Genomic DNA, 19,973 nt, shown 5'->3' with positions numbered 1-19,973 from the left:
CAGGACGGCCAAAAGTTGCGGACCAAGGCGCCAAAGGCTCAGACATGGGATTCTGATGCCTTGGACGCGAGTGGTTTAGAAGTCACAACAAAAGCCTAAGAAAGTCGGGAAATGTCCGTTGCTATCGTCGTTTGCTCGACCGAAATAAGATCCGCTGCAATCGCCCGGTTAGCTGCAGTCCTGGTTTGTACCTCAACACGTGACAAACAGCTGCCTTCTACGGTTGAACAAGTCTAACAGAGCAAATCCCATGAGGTTCGTTGCGGAGGCACAGCCTTGGGGAAACGTCAGATTAGTATACTTTTCTATCTGAAGTCCCATCCATGCCAAATATTGTAAGTGTTGATACGTCAGTCGATGCCGACGACCTAATCCAGTAAAAGGGTATATCTGTCTTCGTTTGAGTGACCTTATCTGAGGACCCGTAATGCTATAAGCTTTCTGAAGCAAATATCGAAGGTTCATTCCTTTCGACGATCATTCGTCGTAGCTACCAAGTGTAGCTTCTCTATTAGTTTTCGTTCTGCGGCAGGGTTCCTGGAAGTCGATGGCCAACGCTGCAAGTGATCGAGAGCCAGACGTAATTGGACTTCTGAAGTCGGGGCTGGGCAATTGGTCGAATAATGCCGAAAGCCGCAATCCGCACAAGAAGATGCATTAGGGTGCATCTGGGACAAACCGAACGACGGTCTACGTGCCTTGCCTGACGCAGATGGCACAATAGGGTTGCCAGACGCTGCTTGACGTATGACAGGAGCAGACTGTTGTTGCTGGTAGAACCCATGAGCAGCCTGCTGAGTTGGAGGCAACTCACCGCCAGTAACCGTTCGGGCTGCTGTCAAGTGGTCAAGCCAGGCCATGTCAGGCTTCATTGGTCGACCGGGACGACTTCCTGGTGCGGGAGGGGGTTGTGGGTAGAGCTGGGCTCCGGGCTGGTGATAGATGGGGTTAAGGTCGGGCTGAGGAGGTGGGTAGACGGGGTAGACGTGATTGGGTCGTCCGTTTCGTTGGATTGCTCCGTGGATGGGGTTTGGACCTGATCCAGGCCAGTCCGGATTGATTTTCCACTTGTGGAGGGCGCCTTGGCCTGTCGCGATGCGCTGGGGGTTCGTTTTTGAGGTGTCTGTCTTGGTTTGCGTGGAGTTACCGTTTTGAACCTTTTGTATTGCACGATGTCGGTTTTGGATGTCTTGCGTTGTCGCTTCTTCTGTGGCGTGGATGTGTCAATTTGCTTTCTTTTCACATCACGCGTAATTTTCTTAGTTGAACGAGAAGCTGAAGGTCTAGCTTTACCTTTGGAACTGTCATCCCTATTTTCCATGTCAGTATCAGGATCTTCCTCCTCATCTCCACCGACAAAATCTCCGTCATTATCGGAGCTGTCGCTGTTGATGGGGAGGTCAGTGACCACGCCGGTACCGCCGTTGTTCTTGTAGCTGATTGCCTAAGATGAATCTGTTAGCACACTTGGGAAAAGTAGATCTATCGAACAGTGATTGTTTACCTGGCGGCGTCGACCACCTCGACCAAGAACTTCCTTGTTTAGCTCGGCCACGCGTTTGGCTTCTGCTTCTCGCTCTGCCAAGATCTCCTCCCATACGTTAGGATTGACTGTGGGCTCATTTTCTTCAGCAAGATTGTCTTCGAACCCGTCCTTGTCATTGGCCCATACACGAGCGAAGGAGAATTGCGACTCTGCGGAATCGTCGTCGCCAGTCTTTGTCTGCTCAATAGTCGACCGGTCAAGGAGCTTGTCAACGCTAGCATCATCGTACCGGACGATGTCCTTTTCGCTCTGATCATCGCTGAACAATGCTGAGGCACCGAATTTCAAGATCGATTCTAGGTCTTCAGACTCTCCCACATCGTCCATTGCTTCGATCAGAACATGGTCGAGAGCCATCTTCTTGCGGCCAATTTGCATGATCTTTTCCTCTGCTGAATTCTTGGTCATGAGTTGAAAGCACAACACCTTATGCTTCTGACCAATGCGATGAGCACGCGAAATAGCCTGGATGTCTTGATGGGGGTTGAAATCAGGATCCAAGATGATGACAGTGTCAGCAGTTGCGAGATTGATACCCACGCCTCCAGCTCTTGTGGAGAGAAGGAATGCAAAGACCGGAGAGTTAGGTTCGTTGTAGTCATCGATAAATTTCTGCTTTTCCCGACTGCTGAGACTGCCGTCAAGTCGTCGGTATTGGAAGCCGAGACCGTTCAGGAAATCTTCAATGATGTCCAATTGGTTCAAGAACTGGCTGAAGATGAGAACCCTGTGTCCTCTTTCTTTCAGCTTCGGCAACATGATGTTGAGAAGCATCAGCTTCCCTGACGCCGACACTAGATTCTCGTGTAGCTGGACTTGGTCGACTGTTCGCTCTTCGACTGCTTCGCTGTACATGAACGGATGACAGAGACATTTCCGTAGCTGCATGAGAATGTTGTTCAGACTGCCACGGTCTTTCTTGTTGACCTTGTCGTCTGCGAAGATTGCCTTGATCAGATCGGGACTCTTGGCGATGATTGACTTGCAGAGCTTCTCTTGTAGGATCGACATAGAGACGGGAACGATGATTTGAGCCATGGGAGGTAAGAACTTGAGAACCTGAGCTTTGGTCCTCCGCAGAAAGTATTGTTTGATCCGACCGTGCAGTTCAGGGAGGTTCTGCGCATTGAGCTCCTGGAATTCTTCGTCGAGTTTCGCAGCATTCTGGGTTGGGTCGATGAATTGAAGCAAGTTGAAAAGCTCCCGCTTGTTATTCTGCAGCGGCGTGCCCGTGAGAAGGAGTCGGAAGGGGAACCGCATGGAACGCAGAGCCGTGTACAAGAGACTCTTGTCATTCTTTAATCGCTGTCCCTCGTCAACTACCAGACCGGCCCATTGAACTGAACGGAAGAGATGTTTCGTGCGATCGTCTTGCGCAGAGTCATATGACATGACAACAACGTGGGCCTTGATCTCTTGGGAGCCGCGCGGAAAGAGCTCGTATTTGTACGCCAACTCTTGCGCTTGCTTGCCACCATGGTAAGTGACTACTCGGAGGTCTGGAGCCCATTGTTTGATTTCGCGACGCCAATTTGGACAGGTTGAGTTCGGAACGACAACAAGGAAAGGGCAACACTACGAACGCCCCGTGTCAGCACAATATACAGCAGCCTCCTCATGAGCAGCACAAACATACCTTTGGGTCGCCGTGGACCAGGGTCGAGATCAAGCCGACGACCTGTACCGTTTTGCCCAGTCCCATCTCATCGGCAAGAATGGCGTTCTTTTCGCTGTGATAGTTCCATAGCATCCAGTTGACGCCCTCAATTTGGTATTCCATAAGCTTGCCGCGGCGCAGACCAGGGGGCTGCTGGGCCAACTTGACGAATTCCTTGTCCTTCCACTTGTTGACGCGCTCTTTCATTTTGGCATTCGTGGAGCTGGTGAAGTACTTGCCAGTGAGGTATTCGTAGTATGCGGCTTTGAATGCTGTGTAAACCTCGCCGGCATCTGACTTTGGCGGCGAATCCCATACCGTTTCGTCGTAGCCAAGACCTTGGAATTTCACGAAGATCTTATCGACGCTCTCAATACGCTCCATCTCATCTTCCAGCGTCCTTGCTTTTTCTCCTTTCACCTTGGCCTCAAAGATGACATCGGCCATGAGGGCATCTTGGGGGATTGCCTCGGCTTCGGTAAATCTCAGGGCCAAGTTCTGATCCGCATCCTTTTTCGCAAAGGAGTTGCGCATCACACCCGCGGCAATGTGAAAGAGCCATGCACCAGGCATCCAGCTGCAATGGAAGTACGACTTGTCCTGCCACTTGATGAGATACTCTTTCTCATCCTCATTCAAATCGCTATAGGTCTTCCCCTCTTCGAGTGAGGCTTTACCCAGGGGCCGCCAGGCAACTAAGGTCTGTATCTTGTCGGATACCGTGCCGCAGTCGACACACTTCCAGTCGACAGAGTATTCAGCAAGTCGCTGCTGGCGAATGTCAGACACGTCTGAATCCGTTTGTGACGATGGCAAATGCTCAAAATGCCATCCACGCTTGCACATGATACAGCGGAATAAGAGGTTCTCGGCGTTGTTGACCAATGATGGAGCCACTGCCGTGACAGGGTCTTCACCACCATTTTCAAGACGAATTTTCTCCTCTTGTCTAGGGGTTTTCTTGGGCGAAAACGCCGCACATGACCGCCCGGAACGTTTGCATTCTTGACACCGGCTATGTCTTGGGCTGTTCCTGTCCTTCTTGGCATAGATGCCAATACAGAACTTACACTGTAGAACAAAATCGTCCACGCCGACCTTGGTGACAACATGTTCTCTGGCAGATCTGTAGCCGATACAACTTTTGTGAAAAGATACGGAGCAGCCTTGACAGCCAATCAGGGGACCTTTGTTGGCGGCAGGACCAGTGTTGCACGTGGTGCAGATATCGGAGTGATATTGATTGAAGGGTGCGTCATGGTCAATTGGCTTGAAGACTTCCTTGATGTTCATGACCTTGGGAACGCTGACGGGTGCTGTATCTTCAACGTAGAATGATTCCTCATCCATCAATGCAAGATCAAGCATGCTGCCCTTGTTCCTCGTGGATCTGCCAGACCGGCGACGATCCTCAAACTCAATTGAGGAACCACGAGATCTGGGTTGCTCGATGGTTTTGGCCTTGACCCTAAGGCGGCGTGACTTCTTGCGCCTGGCCGAGGAGGACTTTGGCAAGAGGTCGGATGTGATGATCTGAAAGTCATCGTCGTCGTCGGATTGTTGGCGAGGGTGGTCCTGAGACAACTCGTCCAAATCATTGTCCCGACTTAAGGGCATGCTGGCAAAGGCCATGCTTGTCAATTTGAGCTGTTTCTGAGTCCGCTCTCTGAGTTGTCGACCTCGCGCGGGAACCTCGTCCGTGACCCCATCGTCTGAGATCACTTTTGAGTTGTGTCTCGTGCTCGGTCTTGTAGACGTACGCTGGCGTTTGGAACGGCGGAAACGAACGTCCTCGTCGGAATCGGAGTCTTCGCGCGTGCGGCGATGTGTCGAGCTTCGTAGACGTTTGAATTGACGGGGAACTTCATCTTCGTCAAGCTCAATAGTATCGAGATTGGCATCAGATTCTGCAATTGAATCCTCCCACACGTCTTGCCAGTGGCTGGTGGCTGGAGCCATGATGCCCTGATATGTTTTAAGAGCTAATTGGCCTCTTTCATACGCGAGTAATTCGTCGAAAGGTATCTTCAGCAAGTCAGCTAGGTTCTCAGAAATGCACACGCAGAGGCTGAATTAGCTGTAGATTGTCTCTTCGAGGATAAGTGGCGGTCGAGAAGGTACTATTTTTTTGGGAAGATTGGAAAGAGCAATATGAACCTGACGGGAGTTGTGAGGCGGGAAGGGGTTACTCGTTTGCTAATGCCGACCGCAATACGAGACTCTCGGGGCGAGAGTTGTCGTATGTGAAGAGTGAGGTATGCAGGAGGTTTGGAAAGAAGACTTGGGTAGGGGTTGAGATATTTATAAGGTAGATATGAGAATTTGACGATTGCTTCGCAGGCAAGAGCAACCTCAAATGAGCCGGGGTAGGAAGGAGAAGGAAACAAGGAGAGAAGGAGGCAAGGGCAAGGAGCATTCGAAGGTGGGAGTCTAAGATGGGGGGGAGAGAAAAAGCGCTGCCATATTTGCAAATAGAGGAACTTACGGTATCTTGTCGTCCGTCTGTGAACTCCACTCTGTACCACAATTCGCCTTCGACACCAGGTACCTCTTCAATAACTTCATCCACAATGTCGCTCTTTATTGAGAGGTACTGGGCGCGTTCCTCCGGTGATATGCGCGGTAGGATTATCTCGAAGTTCCACGGGCGCAATTTCGATACCGCCTCCTCTATGCCATCTTCTGGCTTGATACTTGCAAAGCCATCGACCCGTTCGCTCGTGATTGCCGTCTCGTTTTCGTGTGTATCATCAGCCTCAATGGAAGGAATGTGTTCATCCACGCCGAGGTCGGTTCTGGGCGGTGTTTTTGCGATCTCCTCAGTTGCGGGCTCGGCAGCGGCGTTGTAACTCTCTAATTGAGTCGAGACGCCATCTGCCGGCACAAATTCCGTATCTTCGTCTGCCAAGCTGTCGTCAAGCATAACCTCGTCCTCGTCCGCAACCTTTCTCTCAGCCTCGTTCTCATCGGCACGAAGATCGGTCTCGTGGGAGGGATCAAAGTCGGCAGTGTCCAGTCCAAATAGGGCATCACTCGGGGACCCCGCTAGTGACGTTATGAAATTGTCGTCAGCACCGGTTGGAAGGTCGTCCATGGCGCGACGAGTTGCGACTTGATCGCATTTATGAGGGTCTGTCGGGAGTTGGTAGGTCGGCAAGGGTTGGATCTGGAGCGTTGATGAATCTGAAGACAAAAGAAAACACCAAGAAAAACAAAAATAATGCTGCCAGTTCAATCGATTTCCATCTTTTGCTGCTCAAAGCAGACAGCCGGGGGTGGGAGTGGCGCAAGTTGTGGAAGCTGCTTGTCAAGGCCTGAAGGTGGGATTATTCGACGGTTGACGCGACGAACCTCGAAACCGCGTTGCTACCACTGCATCCATTAAACTTAGTTCCAAAGTGGGAATTGGCGTGCTGAGAGGGGATACGTACCTGTTTTCGGTGTGGAGATTCCGGGAATAAGCCCACCAGATCACCCTCTATGGCCAATGGAAGCCCCGGTCTATTCTTTGAGTGCTTCTCACCGCCCGGACCCTGGACAGCTCTGGAATGGCAGAAAAAAAGTTCCTCGAGTCGAGTCTCAGTGAAGCGCAAACCCACCAGCACATTGCTTGACAAGGTGCAGCTAAATAACAACCACATCGACATCATCATCATCATCATCCGGGCCCATCCCTTGTACACAATGCAATGAGTCTCCTTACAAGATGGAGCGCTTCACGCCCATTTGAAGCAACCCAAAGAGCCGTGCAACTTTCCGGTAACCCATTTCTCTACGGACAAGCGCGCAATGGATCGCTCTCTGCGATACATCGTGGCATTTGGCGTTCCGACAAACCACGCAACGATCGCACCGACCGCAACTCCAGGCCTGCATCCAGGCCGCGATTGACAGAATCTAAAGGCCGCAGCAGATCAAGAGATGCTGCCAAATCCAAGCCCGATGCTTTCAGCGAACGATTCTCCAGCGCCATTGGTAGCCGTCGCGATGGCCCGCGAGACCGCGAACAGCGCCATTTTAAGCCCAAGAAGGCCTTCCAGAAGATGCAAGAGAGGATAAAAGAGCAGGAAGAAGAAGGAGGAAGGAAATCCCGAAGCAAGCGATTCAACAACCCCGAGTTCTCCTTCGGCAAGAAGAGCTTGGTCTACCAACTCAACCGCGGTGAGTTGAGGGATAAGGTCGGCAAGCTGCTGGAGAAGAATGGCGCAAAAGAGGAGGAGTCCTCGAAGCCAACTGCACAGCGTGATAGTGGAAATGACTGGTTTCAAGTTGGTCGACAAGATCGTCAAGACGGCCGCCAGCGCGACCAATACCAGGATCGCCGCCCCGATCGCCAGCGTGAACAGTTTTCAGACCGCCGTCCGGACCGCCGTGACAATCAATCAGGAGCGAGACCAGGTTTTGCGCGAGAGCGTATGGATTCCATGCGGGAGGGTGCCCGCAGAGAACTCGAGGCCGCCCCTCCTCGACGGTTTGGATCAAGACAGCCGGACCATGAAGCATCTTCTGAACCATCAGAATTCCGTGGCTTGGTTCAGTACACAACAGCTGCATCGCAGTTCCTCTTCGGTCGCTCGGTCGTCAAGGCAGCACTGAAGAATTCGCAACGCAAGCTCTATCATCTCTACCTTTACCAAGGGAGCAACAAGAAGGAAAGCATGGACGATAGATGGATCTTGTCCATGGCGGAAAAGAAGAAGGTCAAGATCACCAAGCTTTACGAGAATGACCAGCAACTGCTCGATAAAATGAGCAAGGGTCGACCACACAACGGTATCGTGATGGAGACATCACCACTGCCTCAGTTGCCGATCACAGGTCTGGGCGCAGAACATAGCGAGCCCCAAGGCTACCCCGTCTTCGTAGGACGACAGTCTAAGGAAGACGTCGCGATCAACGGAACCGAGGGCTTCATTCCTTCCAGGCCCGGTACGGCTCGGCCGCTTGTGCTCCTTCTGACCGAGATTCTGGACCCCGGCAACCTCGGTGCCATTCTTCGGACAGCCCGGTTCCTCGGCGTCTCCGCGGTTGCTATTACGAAGAGAACATCATCGTCGATCACGTCTACTGTACTGAAGGCTTCGGCAGGTGCTTCTGAGGAGATGCAGTTGTTCTCCGTGGAGGATCCGGGAGCTTTTCTTCACGCGAGCGCAGCCGCAGGATGGACCTCGTATGCCGCAGTCGCACCGACAGCTGGGTTGCGTAGAGACAACCGCCAGTGGACACCGGAAAGCATTGAGGAGAAGAAGCCTCTTCTAACGCAGCCATCCATTCTCGTTCTTGGCAACGAAGGCACAGGCCTCCCGTACGATATCAGGAAGAAAGCCACCCACGAGATTACGATCCCGCGAGTGGCGATGTCAAGCTCGGTGGACAGCTTGAACGTCAGCGTAGCCACGGCCTTGCTCTGCAACTCATTCCTGAGAGGCACTGCAGAGCCTAGCAGTCTCACAGAGAGGCTGCAGAAAGAATCTCACAAGGCAGATGCAGGCGAAAGCATGTTTTAGAGTGGTCTCTCTTGTGGGAAGATGTAACACTATACACGATCATGTAACATATTGTACAAATATCTGTTAAAGTACATTTAGAATACCTAACAAGACATGGAAAGGCGATTTCGGCGAACCAAAGCCAAGCCTTCTCTTCTCTGCATAATAAAAATTCATTACGAAGATAGAGAGTAGAAAGAGACTTCGATGCGACGATGCGAGCTTGCGTACCTTATGTCGTGCTGTCTTCACGATCGCAAGCACCTCCAGGTATTGGGGTGTCCTGGTGGCCCCAAATTTCCCGTCCCGTGGACCCCTGCAAACCTTAGCAGCCGAACCCCTGACAACGTCCAGGTCCGTGGCTCTTCCGCCCCTGCCACCAAAGCTTGTCGGTAAAACGGCCTTGAATGACGTCTTTTTGGCATCTGTCCGCTAGGCCCAGCCTCCTCAAGAATCCCTAGCTCAGGTAAGGTACGTATACAGAGCTATAGCCAGCCCGCAGCCGTTGGAGACCGAGAAAATAAGCACTGATAAACAAACTGATAACAAGACAGCAAAGAAAGGGGAGAACAGTACTCGAAAAAAAAAAAAAAAAAAAAAAAAAAAAAAAAAAAAAAAAAAAAAAAAAAAAAGAACAAAAAAAAAAAAAAAAAGAAAAAAAAAAAAAAAAAAAAAAAAAAAAAAAGGAAAAAAAAAAAAAAAAAAAAAAAAAAAAAAAAAAAAAAAAAAAAAAAAAAAAGAGACTTTGCTGGGGTGATCAGATCTCGAGTTTGACGTGTACTTGCTGCGGGCCACAGACAAAAAGTTGACAGCGGTCAGATACGAGGGCGGTGAGGTGTCGCAGCCTGTGTCGAAGCCCGAGCAAGCTCCATCGTCTTGCAGCTGGGATCTGGACTCCCGTCGTGGAGCGTGAGACTGACTGCCAGCCCAAGGTGAATTGTGCATCTTTGCCCAGCCACCGATTTCCGCGGCGCCATCCACGCCTCACTAAATGCCCGACCAGACCTCTTCTTATTTTCCCTCTTTACCCTTTTCAATCTTCCACATCAATCCGAGCGAACCTGTGCAAATTGACACTCCACAGCAAATCTGTGATCGTCGTTGTCAAAAGATCTTCGGCGTCAGTGAACTACTTTAAACTGACAGGCCCGACCCAGCGCCACTTACACACAGAGCCTGGGGCCCGGTCGACGACTTTAACCCAACCTCAACACCATCATCGTCAGCTGCAGAACACATTGCGATCGATACCAAAGCCATTGCCTCGAACTCGGCACAATGCGTTCTAATTCACTTCTGGGTCTCCATTCCTCGCTCTTGCTGCTCACTGCAGCATGCATCAACGCAGAGCACCCTGCGGTCATCCGCAAAATGTCACCGAACGCTGGGGAGAAGCTCCTGCCCAATGACCTCGCCTTCACCGAGAACGACGTCTTTGGGACAATAAAAACAACTCCGCTATCGCCCCGTGAAGAGCTACTCGCCGCTCGCATGGCCGACGACAACTTTCTGTCCAACTCCTCGTTTTCATACCGACCACCTTTTGCGGAACATCATGACAGCATTACTAGCACGGGCTGGGAGAGCCTCAGGCGCGCCATTGAGGCGCTTCACATTCTCGAGGAGAGGCAGTCTTGCCCGACAACTATGAACAGCTGCGATTACATCGGAGCGGCGAACAAGTGCTGCCTGAGCAACGAAGTGTGTGTCAAGGTAGTCGATGAGCACGTTGGGAACGTCGCCTGTTGCCCCAAGGGCGCTGCTTGCAGTGGAGCCGTTGCGGCATGTCCCAGCGGTACCACGAGCTGTGATGCGGAGCTGAGTGGTGGATGTTGCATCCCGGGATATGTCTGTCAAGGCGTTGGCTGTAAGTACTCACCCACACTTTTACGCTTGGTATAAGCTGACAAGACCAAGGCGTACCAAGTCCTCCCCCGGCGACGAGTGCTTCACCAACTCGGACGGCCACAAGCACTGGCGGAGGTGGAGGAGGAGGCGGCGGCGGCAGTACCGGTGGCGGGGGTGGTGGTGGAGGAGCAGGCACGACAGTCGTCCAAACGATCACCACGACGTCCATCTCGACAACGACACTCGTTGACGGGAGAACCACGACAGTTCATGTGACAGTGATTGTGACAGTTGGTGGAGCGACCACGAGAAGAACCACGACGAGCACAACCGCTGAGGAGTCCCCAACCACGGCTCCAGAGCTTACGACGACGACAACAGGTACCGCAGTGCCTCCTTTCCGACCAACATCCACCGACTCGGACGAGCCGCCAGTCACATCCGCGTACTGCCCGACTGGATTCTACGCCTGTCTCGCTCGCGCCGGTGGAGGCTGTTGCCAGACTGGCCGCGACTGTGCCACTACTTCGTGTCCGCCAACAGAATCGACTACCATCATCAGCAACGGCGTCACCGTCGTCGTTCCCCTCACCGAAGTGCCGGAGCCCCAGGCGACGGAGACCTGCGCGAGCGGCTGGTTCTTATGCGGCTCCGAGGGCGGTCCTGTTCCTGGCTGCTGCCCGAGCGGGTATGAGTGTGGCACCGCGAGCTGCTCGAGTATCTCGCCGACACGCACTGGCGAGATCCAGAAGCATTTTCCCAACTCGGGGGTTGCAAGAGCTGGGGTGTCGTTGGCTGCCATGGCCATCTCTCTTATGGTTGCGTTATTTTGATTTCACAGCATCATTGCATTGGGCGGCGTTTATAGACTGGAATTTTCAGAGGCACTGAATATGGATTCCATTTGAAATTCGGGAGAAGCGAGGAAATGAGAACAAGATGCCTAGGGGAACGTATACGAGGGACGTTTAATGGCATTGGTCACAATGAATACGAGAGGATTCCTCGAGGTTTGAGCCTAGGGAACATATTCCGGCACACACACTCAAGTGAGCACATAGTGAAGAACGTGATCCCGTTGTAACTTGTTCAACAGACTCTTGAATTTGCCACACAATGTTAACCTTGGCGTGTGATCTCCATGTTGCACGAATCAACGAGTTATGTTGCTGATCAGCTACTTCCGCTAAACATTACTCCCAAGGTTCAAGATGAAAGATATAGATGACAGGGAACCTTGGTTGAAAAGGGAAAAAAAGGAGCTTCCCTGCCGTCCGAGACAAGGACATGCAGTGAGTGACGAGAGAATATATGAAAATTGGGATGTCAATGATTGGATCTATCTGTACCTCCAGGGCCTCCAGACTAGCTACTGTATGTTACTCGCTTTTCTTCTCAGAAAAATCCGAAAAAAGAAATTTCCAAATCCGGATGATATCCCCATGCGGTACTCATGAGAGTGACGGAGGACTCAAACTAAAACTCCTTTGCGCCGTGTAAAAGTGTGTTCCGCCCCAAGACGAGGCTCTATAGAGACTGTTCCCCGCCCATGATGATGCGATTGGTGACCGACTTGGTATTAAAGTAAAATGTATGATGCAAAGACTCGGGCCTATTCTCTTTTCACGGGCCTAGTGATGTGTGGGGGTATGTATGAATTTGCCAAGGAATGATCGTGTTGTCGGACACCTTCGGTACCTCTCGCCTGGAGAGGGGGGTGGTGTAGGTAGACCGCGTCGAGCAAGGGGAAAAACCAAAACATTGTTTAGATGAAGTAGGCAGCGACGATGCCTGCAACGACGAGAGAGCCGACAGAGTTATGGACTGCCGCGGCGGTGGGAACGGAGGTCGGGTTGGTGATTGTACCCGATGGCGGGATCGGGGTCCGCGTGCCTGACGGGCTGCTGCCGGACGTGGCGGTAGTAGGACGACCGGAGCTACCGCCACCACCGTTGCCGCCGCCACCACCACCACCGCGGCTCGTCGGAGCGGTACCGTTGCCAGAAGGAGCAGGTCCACCGCCAGTACCGCCGCCGCCTCCGGTCCCAGTAGGCCTAGACGGGCCAGCAGTACTCGTCATCGTAGCGTTACTAGACGACCGAGGCGGCGGACCGATTGGGTAGGTAGGTCTCGGGACATATCCCGTTCCGGTCCCCGTGCCGGAGGCGTATGGGGTGCAGACGCTGGGCGGGAGCTGAAAGGGGCTGGGGGAGGCGTAGACAACGCAGTTCTTCTCGCAAGCGGCGTCGCCCGAGTAGGGCTGGGACATCCAGCACAGGGAAGGGTTGACACCCAAGGGAAACTGGCCGGCGAGGTTGTTTGTGCAGCGGCCCGGTTGGCCGCGGCCGTTTGCGTCGCAGCGGATGATGATGTCTGTGCCGAAGGAGTCGCCCGCGCAGAAGGCGGAGTTTGGGCGGGAGCAGATGTATTGGCCTGTTGTTGCATTGCTGTGGCGGTGGTGTTAGTGAGAGGGAGGGCAAGGGAGAGGGAGGGGGTTTGGCTTACTATGTGACTTGGGCTGAGGCCAGCGCCGAAGCGGCGAGGACGAGGGTAGCTGATGTCTTCATGTTGATGCGCTTCTAGCTGAATCTTATCATAGACGTGAAGATGGCCGAGGTGTGAAGGATGGAGGCGACGGAGGATAGACGAAGCCTTTGTGTACGTGCAGGTTTGAAGCTCACACAAAACGAGGGGATGTGATTTCTTTATGCTGAGGTGTGTGAGATATGAGATGCTGATAATGAGAGAAACGGAAGGGATGAGAGGTGGAATTATCCGCGATCCATATATAGATGGGCTACGTGGAAGCAACGCTACTAAGTGAAGGGGGGGAAACATATGTGAGAAGCCATCTTCAGGCACGGAAAAGGAAGAGAGTCAAGATGGCTGGGATCGGCTTCCGGAGCCTAAAACGTTAGCGCATGCGAAAAGCCAAGTAACGTCAAGCTATCTCTTCATTGTAGAAAACGACGGCGGCGGATCCGCTGGGTTCGAAAGAGAAAAGCGAAGACGAGAGAAAAGCCGGCGGCGGCGCTGAGACAAACGTCAACTGAGGTGTGTGTGTGTGATGGCGAAGCTGAGCTGGGGGGCTGGCTGGCTGGCTGACTGACTGACTGGTAGCGGCGCGTTGGTGGTGTGTTTCTGGCGGGTCTGCCGATTGGCGAATCGGGTTGCCGTCGGCGTCTTTTCTTGGAAGGTTAAGTTCTTTCTAGTTCGTCTCCAAAAGGCAATGAGACTTGGTTGCCTCTGAATCCGAATCTGAATCTGCCCTCGCAGTCTGGGCGGGTTTCCGCGATACTGCGTCTACCTCTGCAACCAGAATCCCGGAACGACCGGGGTGAGTAAGTTTGTCGCGGCATGCAGAGAGGGAGCAAATGGAGAGGAATGGGATAGGCATGGGATGGCAGGTCAAAGGGAACTAACCCCCTCGTGCCAGCTCCCTGGAGTCCCTACTATCGGCCGCGTGTTGCTTGTAGAAGGAAGCAGAGGCATTTTCGATAGAGCAGAGTTGCATCACTGACATCACGAGCGAAGCTTCCAACCCCTCCTTGCAGCACATTCCTTCATGGGATGAACCTGCAATCTGCATCTTGCTCACCATACTTCCCATCTTGGATATGATACAGATTTTAACAGATTTTAGATCAACAAGACCTGGGATTTGGTTCTGCCTCAAGGTGAAATTCGAACGTCAAACAATTACCGTATTTTCTTCTCGCGAAGCTGACCATACGGACACAGCTCATATCAAGCCACCGGCAATCGCGTGCAGAGGTGCAAGCTTGACACGAGATTCTTCCAAAGTATGACCACTTCTTTAACGAAGACTGAGACAACTGACACGAATGCAAACCTGAAAGTGGCCGGGGAGGGAGGGGGTGCCGCTCGCGCACATTCCAACACCCGAGAACGGTTGCGAAGGGGGTGTTGGTGGATCGAAAGACATACACGTGCAACCGTCAAGCCACGCCATTATCGCCGCCAGCTCTTCTTCGTACTCTGATCGCGCGGGAAGACCAAAAAAAGAAAAAGAAAAAGAAAAAGAAAAAGGGGGACAGGAGATTGTGTGCATGAGCGATTCTCACCTGTCATTCAGTTTGAACCTTTTGCGGACGAACGGCCGCTTGCCCAGCCATAGTTTGCTTCGTGCTACACTTGCTCAGTGCGCCGAAATCCATTTCCGATCTAAACCATCTGAGCAACCTTATTCGGTAAAGCTGAGAGCTTCTTCGTACGACAATCCGACCAAGGCCCAACCAATCTAGCAAGAAAAAGAAGAAGAGAACACCGCCTCGTGGCTTCAGCTCAACGAAATCCGATTCCGTGGCGGCCGTATCCAGAAGAGCTGACGGGCGGGATGGCTTATACACGCCCTGAATATCGAGAACAGCCAGCGCTCGTCCATGACAAAATCTCGTCATCGATTCTTTCTAAACTCGTTTCGCAAGAACGGGAAACCTGACTAATAAAGTGCCCATTAGGAAATGCATCCTCTACCCGTGGAATTATTGGTTGCGCAAACTTCAAAGTATCCGTGAAGCAACGCAGTCTAGCAGCAGTTGGCGTACCAGCCCACTGGAATGCGCCCCCGGCCATCTTCATCGCTAGCAGCTCGCGCGTGCCGCCCTACGCACTACCTATCCGTACAGCCCAGGTTAGCCCTACGACGAAAATAGAAACACTTAAAGTCCCTGTCGCGATTATGGAGGCCGCCCCGCTGCTCCCGAAAGGTGCGGGTCTGTGCTTCTTCTCCCAAGTCTTGACGCAGTAAACTTGTGCGGAAGCTCTGGATAAGGCAGAATATGAACATTCCGGTACAGCAGCACGACGCGTCGCGTTCGGAACGCGGTGGCCTGAAATTCCAGCTGCGGGCTTGCTATCGAGGCGAGGGGTAAAGTAAGAACCGTGGAAATATTGGGTTCCATCAGCTGATGCGGCAAAGTTGTGTCAATCGATGAAAGCATGTGTCGTTTCTGCTGTTGAGATTTAGGTAGGCCAAGTTCACTTGGATGCTCGTGACTCTTTCTTGAGCACGTATTGCTGCAATGTACTATCTATACCTTCGATGTGGACTTGGCTGTCTATTAGGATGGTCTGGAGCCATGCAGATGGGTTCAGATACTCTTCAGATTGAGAAATCATTCATTCATTGACTACATCCAACGCACACCTATGAACCGCAACATCCACCAACTTTTGCAGTCATAACTCCAACCTCCGACGACGCCTGTACCTTCCAGAGGACCACATCCCACCATGATTGTTCCTCAATCCCCGCCTTTCCTTTGGGAGAGAGCTGTCTTTTTTCTTCCTCGTCATCATGCTGCAATGCTTCTCCCTCAAAGCTCCTCGTAGACCTCGGTCTGGTTTACCATGGCGCTGAGGGGGCCGCGCTTGACCATAATACTCATGATCTCATAGAGCGCATCAGCGGCGGCCATGGTAGTATGCTCGGCGTTCGTATCGTAAGCAGGCTATTGCACATGAATTAGTCTTCTGTTACATTGTCCCCAGTAGCAATAGCATTCACGAAGGAAACTTACAGCAACCTCCACGATATCAGCAGCAATCAGGTTGAGGTCCTCCAACCCACGAAGGATGGTGCGAAGCTCGCGAGTGGACCAGCCACCCGTCTCAGGGGTGCCGGTAGCGGGAGCGACTACGCGTCACGGTTAGCTAATATTCTTTAAACGTTTCACACATTCGATCACTTACAGGCAGGGTCAAGAGTGTCGATATCCAGAGAAAGGTAGACGGGGTTCTTTGTGCCGACGCGGTCAATAATCTTCTTAATGATGCCATCCGTGCCGATCTTGTCAATTTCGCGAGCCTCCACGATCTCGAAGCCGCAGTATCCATCGTTCTCGTAGTCACTAGGGCCGCTGAGCGTCGTGCGGATACCAGCGTGGATGTTGGAGTCGTTGCGCAGCAGACCTTCCTGAGCGGCATGGTAGAAGTAGGTGCCGTGGTTGATGCTGGCAACTTCCGAAGGAGAACCGCCAAAGACCTTGGGGCGCCCTGCAAGATGTAAGTCTCCCTACTTGCGCCTTTGGGGATCAGTTGACTTACAGGTGTCAAGATGACTATCAAAGTGAATGACAGACACGGGACCGTAGGCACGGTTGATAGAGCGCAGCAGGGGTAGGGTGATGGTGTGGTCACCACCCAGGGTGATGACACGAGGCAGGGTGCGCTCGTTCTTCGCAGGTCCCTTCTTCGCCGCATCTGTGGCAGGCTGGCGCGAGAGGATTTCAAAGTGCCCCTCTTCGATCTGGTGCAGAGCCCACGTATTGTCGTATCTTGCCTTGAGTTAGCAAGCGGATGAGCAAGGTACGTGGTGGCTTCTCACGATGTGACGGGAATGTCTCCGCAGTCCAGGACAGTAGCCCAACTGCTGAACGGGTTTGTGGCCAATGGCACATTGTAACCTCCGCTGTCCGGTGTAAGTATCCTTCCTCGCGCGGAACCAGCATCCCGGAGTAGACATAGACTTACTAGAGGTTCAGACGGCGCGAGCCCTGACGAATTCCTGACGGGCCAAAACGGGCACCGGGGCGGTATGAAGTACCAGTATCAAAGGGGGCTCCTGCGTGGTGTAAGTGTCATTCACGGTTGACTGCTCTCCGCCCTTACTCACCGATGAATGCAATGTCATACTTGACGTTCTTTGCGCCGAGGCATGGCTGGTACGGCAGGCGACCAAACGTGGAAATGCCCGAGAATACAGAGTCGGCCTATAATGTGTAAGACAACGCTCGAGGGCCGGGTCAATGGCGTTTCTAAATACCTGAGTACCGCCGTCACCTGGGATCGTGTTGTACCAAAGGGACTGATGAGGCCCGGACATGGACTTTTGGTGGTCATCGTGGTCTCCGTGACCATAAACGGCCGCCGCAAGGCAGAGTGCGAGGATGCTTCGAGAGACCATGGTGCTGACAGTTGACGGTATGGTGAATTCAAGTTGCAGCTATTGCTCGGGACAGATTTAGAAGGTCATGAAGGGGAATGGCCTTGACTTTATGAATCTCGGCGAGCTGCAAGGTCCCGTTCTATGTCAGAAGCAGATTGGCCAAAGTTCGACAGCTCTTCTCCACGCATGAGGTTTTATGGTGGGCATCAGGTATGGCCCCAGGACCGGCTCGCAAGCTTATCGTCGACGTATTAGCCACACCACAGGAGCTCCCTGAGACGCTTACTGGTCAATGGATAACCATCAGACGCAGTGTCGGTCAAAACGATTAACGCGTTGGCGTTAGGTAAAGACCAGGGCCGCGGCAGACCGTTGTTGGCAGTGCGGGGCAAGAGATAAAGCTCCCTCCGCCCTTCTCCAATGTCATGATGCTTGCAAGATCAGCGAAGATGCTTGGTTCGAGCATCGATTGGCTTCGAGTTTTGGAGTACCCGGCCACCGCACTCCAGACGAAGAACCCTCAGATCAAGCGGTGCTGCATGTAGTGACAGGGTTCTGCCTACTACCCAGGCAACAAGACGCCGTCGGCGAAGCCATTGCCGTGGGGAGAACGGTCCAAGTGTCTGTTCCTAGGATGCTAGGTCCAAGGATGGACGGTCTGGATGCTGTGAGCAGGGCGGGGTCAAGTTGGAGTGTTGTCGGTATTATGATGCAAACTCTGAACGAGATAAGCCAGAATCGGTTCCCCAGATGCACCTTCTGCAGGGCCTTCGGCCAGGTCTTGAAGAACAAGTCTGTAGCGTCGATAGCACCAACCCGGTTCCGCGGGGAAGCGCCTGTTGAGCTTGAACGAGCAGAGTCACCTCAGCCAATGGGATGGCCCTGAACAACATTAGTTCATGAGTCGTTGGGAGCGAAGAAGGCTTCTCCGATCTCCAAAAGAGTCCTGGTTCTTCAGAAATGCATTGGTGAAGAAGGTTCCTCCAGATGGGAGTCCTCGTCGATGACGTGGGGCAAAGCAGCAACTCCCACGCGGGGCTGATAAGATAAAGCTACGGCACGCTAACACATGCAACCTGTGCTAGGCGCTTACCCGAATAGGAAAACAAGCAGTAACGGCCACCTCGGTGCACTTGCAACCCGTCATGCACACTCTCGCCTGGAGAGAAATCGACAACGGCGATGATATGCGACATGTTGCAAGGCCGGGTCCGGAGACCTGATAAGCAAGGTACGACACTTGCCCGGAAGTCGGCTTCATCGGCGGCATGTCATGACTTCTTAAGATCGATAAGGACGATATGTCATTCCAAGCATGGGCATCGACCACCGCCCAGGATCTCAGCTGTAGGTACTTAAAACCTGAGGGTTTCTTCTCCAAACTGCAGTGAGCTGCACAGCTTACCTGCTCAAACGTCAACGGAGGATTGTCCCTTGCTCCGGCTCATCAGCACGTGCTGAGGTGCCGGATCCGTCATGGCATCGCCGCTCATGGAACTTGGTGAGATTATCGACCCACACCGGGCCGACTCTCGCCTGACGAGGCCTGGCGTTCACGGCGGAGCCCGGGAGTGCTCCGCCCCGGCGCCATCCCGCGCCCGTTGAGCTTGCCCCGGCTGAAACAACCCGAATCCGGCACCTCTTCGACTGACAAAAATGCGCGGTACGGTCATATGTTTTACTGTTGCAGCGGAACATCGGCTGGACTCTGGAAACTGCAACCACGGAAGACGAAATACCCTGCGCGACAGCTTGTCAGAACAGCATTTGCCGAAGCCAGGATGATGACTGCGCAGTACCTACGGCAGGGTCGCAATTTTCTTCTCTCTTTCTTCCTTCCTTTCTTCCTTTCTTCTCGCACCTCAGCGGGGCGAGCTGAACTATGGCTGCTGCTCTGTAATCATGGCAGCGCTGCCTATCGTATTTTTTTCTCCCACGTCAATTTGCCGTCCCCGGCTCCCTGTGCATCCTTTGCAGTGGCTCTGTTTCCAAATCTGCACCTTGTCTCATGCAGCAAGCCGTGGCAGGTCGCTGATTCGCCTCGGGGTTTGTTGGAGGTCATGCAGGTCTGAGAGAAGGACGCCAAGTTGCACAGTTCTGATTTGTCTGGGGCAAGCACTGGGAAAAGTGGTTACGACTTCTTTGTTGCTGCATCTGCGTTGATTTTGATTCATACGGGAGGCCAGATGGCGTCGTTCAACCGGGCACGGAAATAGCTTACCGCAAGATATGCAGCCTAAGAGATACGTGGGATGCCACGCCGGTCTTCTCTCAGCCAACTAGGAAGGATGCCTCATCAAAAAGTTTTGACACGCACAAGCTCTCAGAATCCATACCTATGGGCTGGAAAGTGCGAGCGACTCCCTATTGGGCGATGTGGCTTGCAGAACATGTGGCCGAATCGGTCGGAATACCTACTTAAGGCATGTTGGAGTTGGTGAGAGGGAAGACCCAAGGCGAAGACAGACGCACACGCACAAGAATACCTTCCGCACATACAACTGAGTACCTACTGAGGAGAGA

General features: G+C 52.8%; 6 protein-coding genes across 6 annotated transcripts; 3 read left to right on the top strand and 3 right to left on the bottom strand.

Moving 5' to 3' along the window:
* Window positions 1-461: 461 nt before the first annotated feature.
* Window positions 462-6,297, bottom strand: CPAR01_04054 (SNF2 family domain-containing protein; the record flags this gene model as incomplete). Its single annotated transcript, XM_060488336.1, has 5 exons — window positions 462-1,207; window positions 1,294-1,444; window positions 1,505-3,121; window positions 3,183-5,228; window positions 5,689-6,297. The coding sequence occupies 5 exons, from the start codon at window positions 6,295-6,297 to the stop codon at window positions 462-464; spliced, it is 5,169 nt and encodes a 1,722-aa protein (XP_060352542.1).
* Window positions 6,298-6,892: 595 nt separating this feature from the next.
* Window positions 6,893-8,710, top strand: CPAR01_04053 (SpoU rRNA methylase; the record flags this gene model as incomplete). Its single annotated transcript, XM_060488335.1, has 1 exon — window positions 6,893-8,710. The coding sequence occupies one exon, from the start codon at window positions 6,893-6,895 to the stop codon at window positions 8,708-8,710; it is 1,818 nt and encodes a 605-aa protein (XP_060352541.1).
* Window positions 8,711-9,970: 1,260 nt separating this feature from the next.
* On the top strand, window positions 9,971-11,373 carry CPAR01_04052 (uncharacterized protein; the record flags this gene model as incomplete). The annotated part of the gene is made up of 2 exons (XM_060488334.1): window positions 9,971-10,559; window positions 10,610-11,373. 2 exons carry the CDS (start codon window positions 9,971-9,973, stop codon window positions 11,371-11,373), a joined length of 1,353 nt encoding a protein of 450 aa, XP_060352540.1.
* A 932-nt stretch (window positions 11,374-12,305) lies between these two features.
* On the bottom strand, window positions 12,306-13,107 carry CPAR01_04051 (uncharacterized protein; the record flags this gene model as incomplete). The annotated part of the gene is made up of 2 exons (XM_060488333.1): window positions 12,306-12,987; window positions 13,046-13,107. The coding sequence occupies 2 exons, from the start codon at window positions 13,105-13,107 to the stop codon at window positions 12,306-12,308; spliced, it is 744 nt and encodes a 247-aa protein (XP_060352539.1).
* Window positions 13,108-15,879: 2,772 nt separating this feature from the next.
* Window positions 15,880-17,468, bottom strand: CPAR01_04050 (agmatinase 1; the record flags this gene model as incomplete). The annotated part of the gene is made up of 8 exons (XM_060488332.1): window positions 15,880-16,014; window positions 16,084-16,199; window positions 16,256-16,558; window positions 16,610-16,839; window positions 16,890-16,973; window positions 17,036-17,126; window positions 17,178-17,274; window positions 17,328-17,468. The coding sequence occupies 8 exons, from the start codon at window positions 17,466-17,468 to the stop codon at window positions 15,880-15,882; spliced, it is 1,197 nt and encodes a 398-aa protein (XP_060352538.1).
* Window positions 17,469-17,877: 409 nt separating this feature from the next.
* CPAR01_04049 (uncharacterized protein) lies at window positions 17,878-18,336 on the top strand (the record flags this gene model as incomplete). The annotated part of the gene is made up of 1 exon (XM_060488331.1): window positions 17,878-18,336. A coding segment is annotated over one exon (459 nt), but the record flags the coding sequence as incomplete, so codon positions are not given.
* Window positions 18,337-19,973: the final 1,637 nt, after the last annotated feature.

This window comes from Colletotrichum paranaense (genome assembly GCF_030867605.1).
Source record: "Colletotrichum paranaense strain IMI 384185 chromosome Unknown Scaffold_3.1, whole genome shotgun sequence".
NCBI lineage: Eukaryota > Fungi > Ascomycota > Sordariomycetes > Glomerellales > Glomerellaceae > Colletotrichum > Colletotrichum paranaense.
The sequence above is the reverse complement of the archived record's forward strand: the minus strand, read 5'-3'. Positions and strand labels throughout refer to the sequence as shown.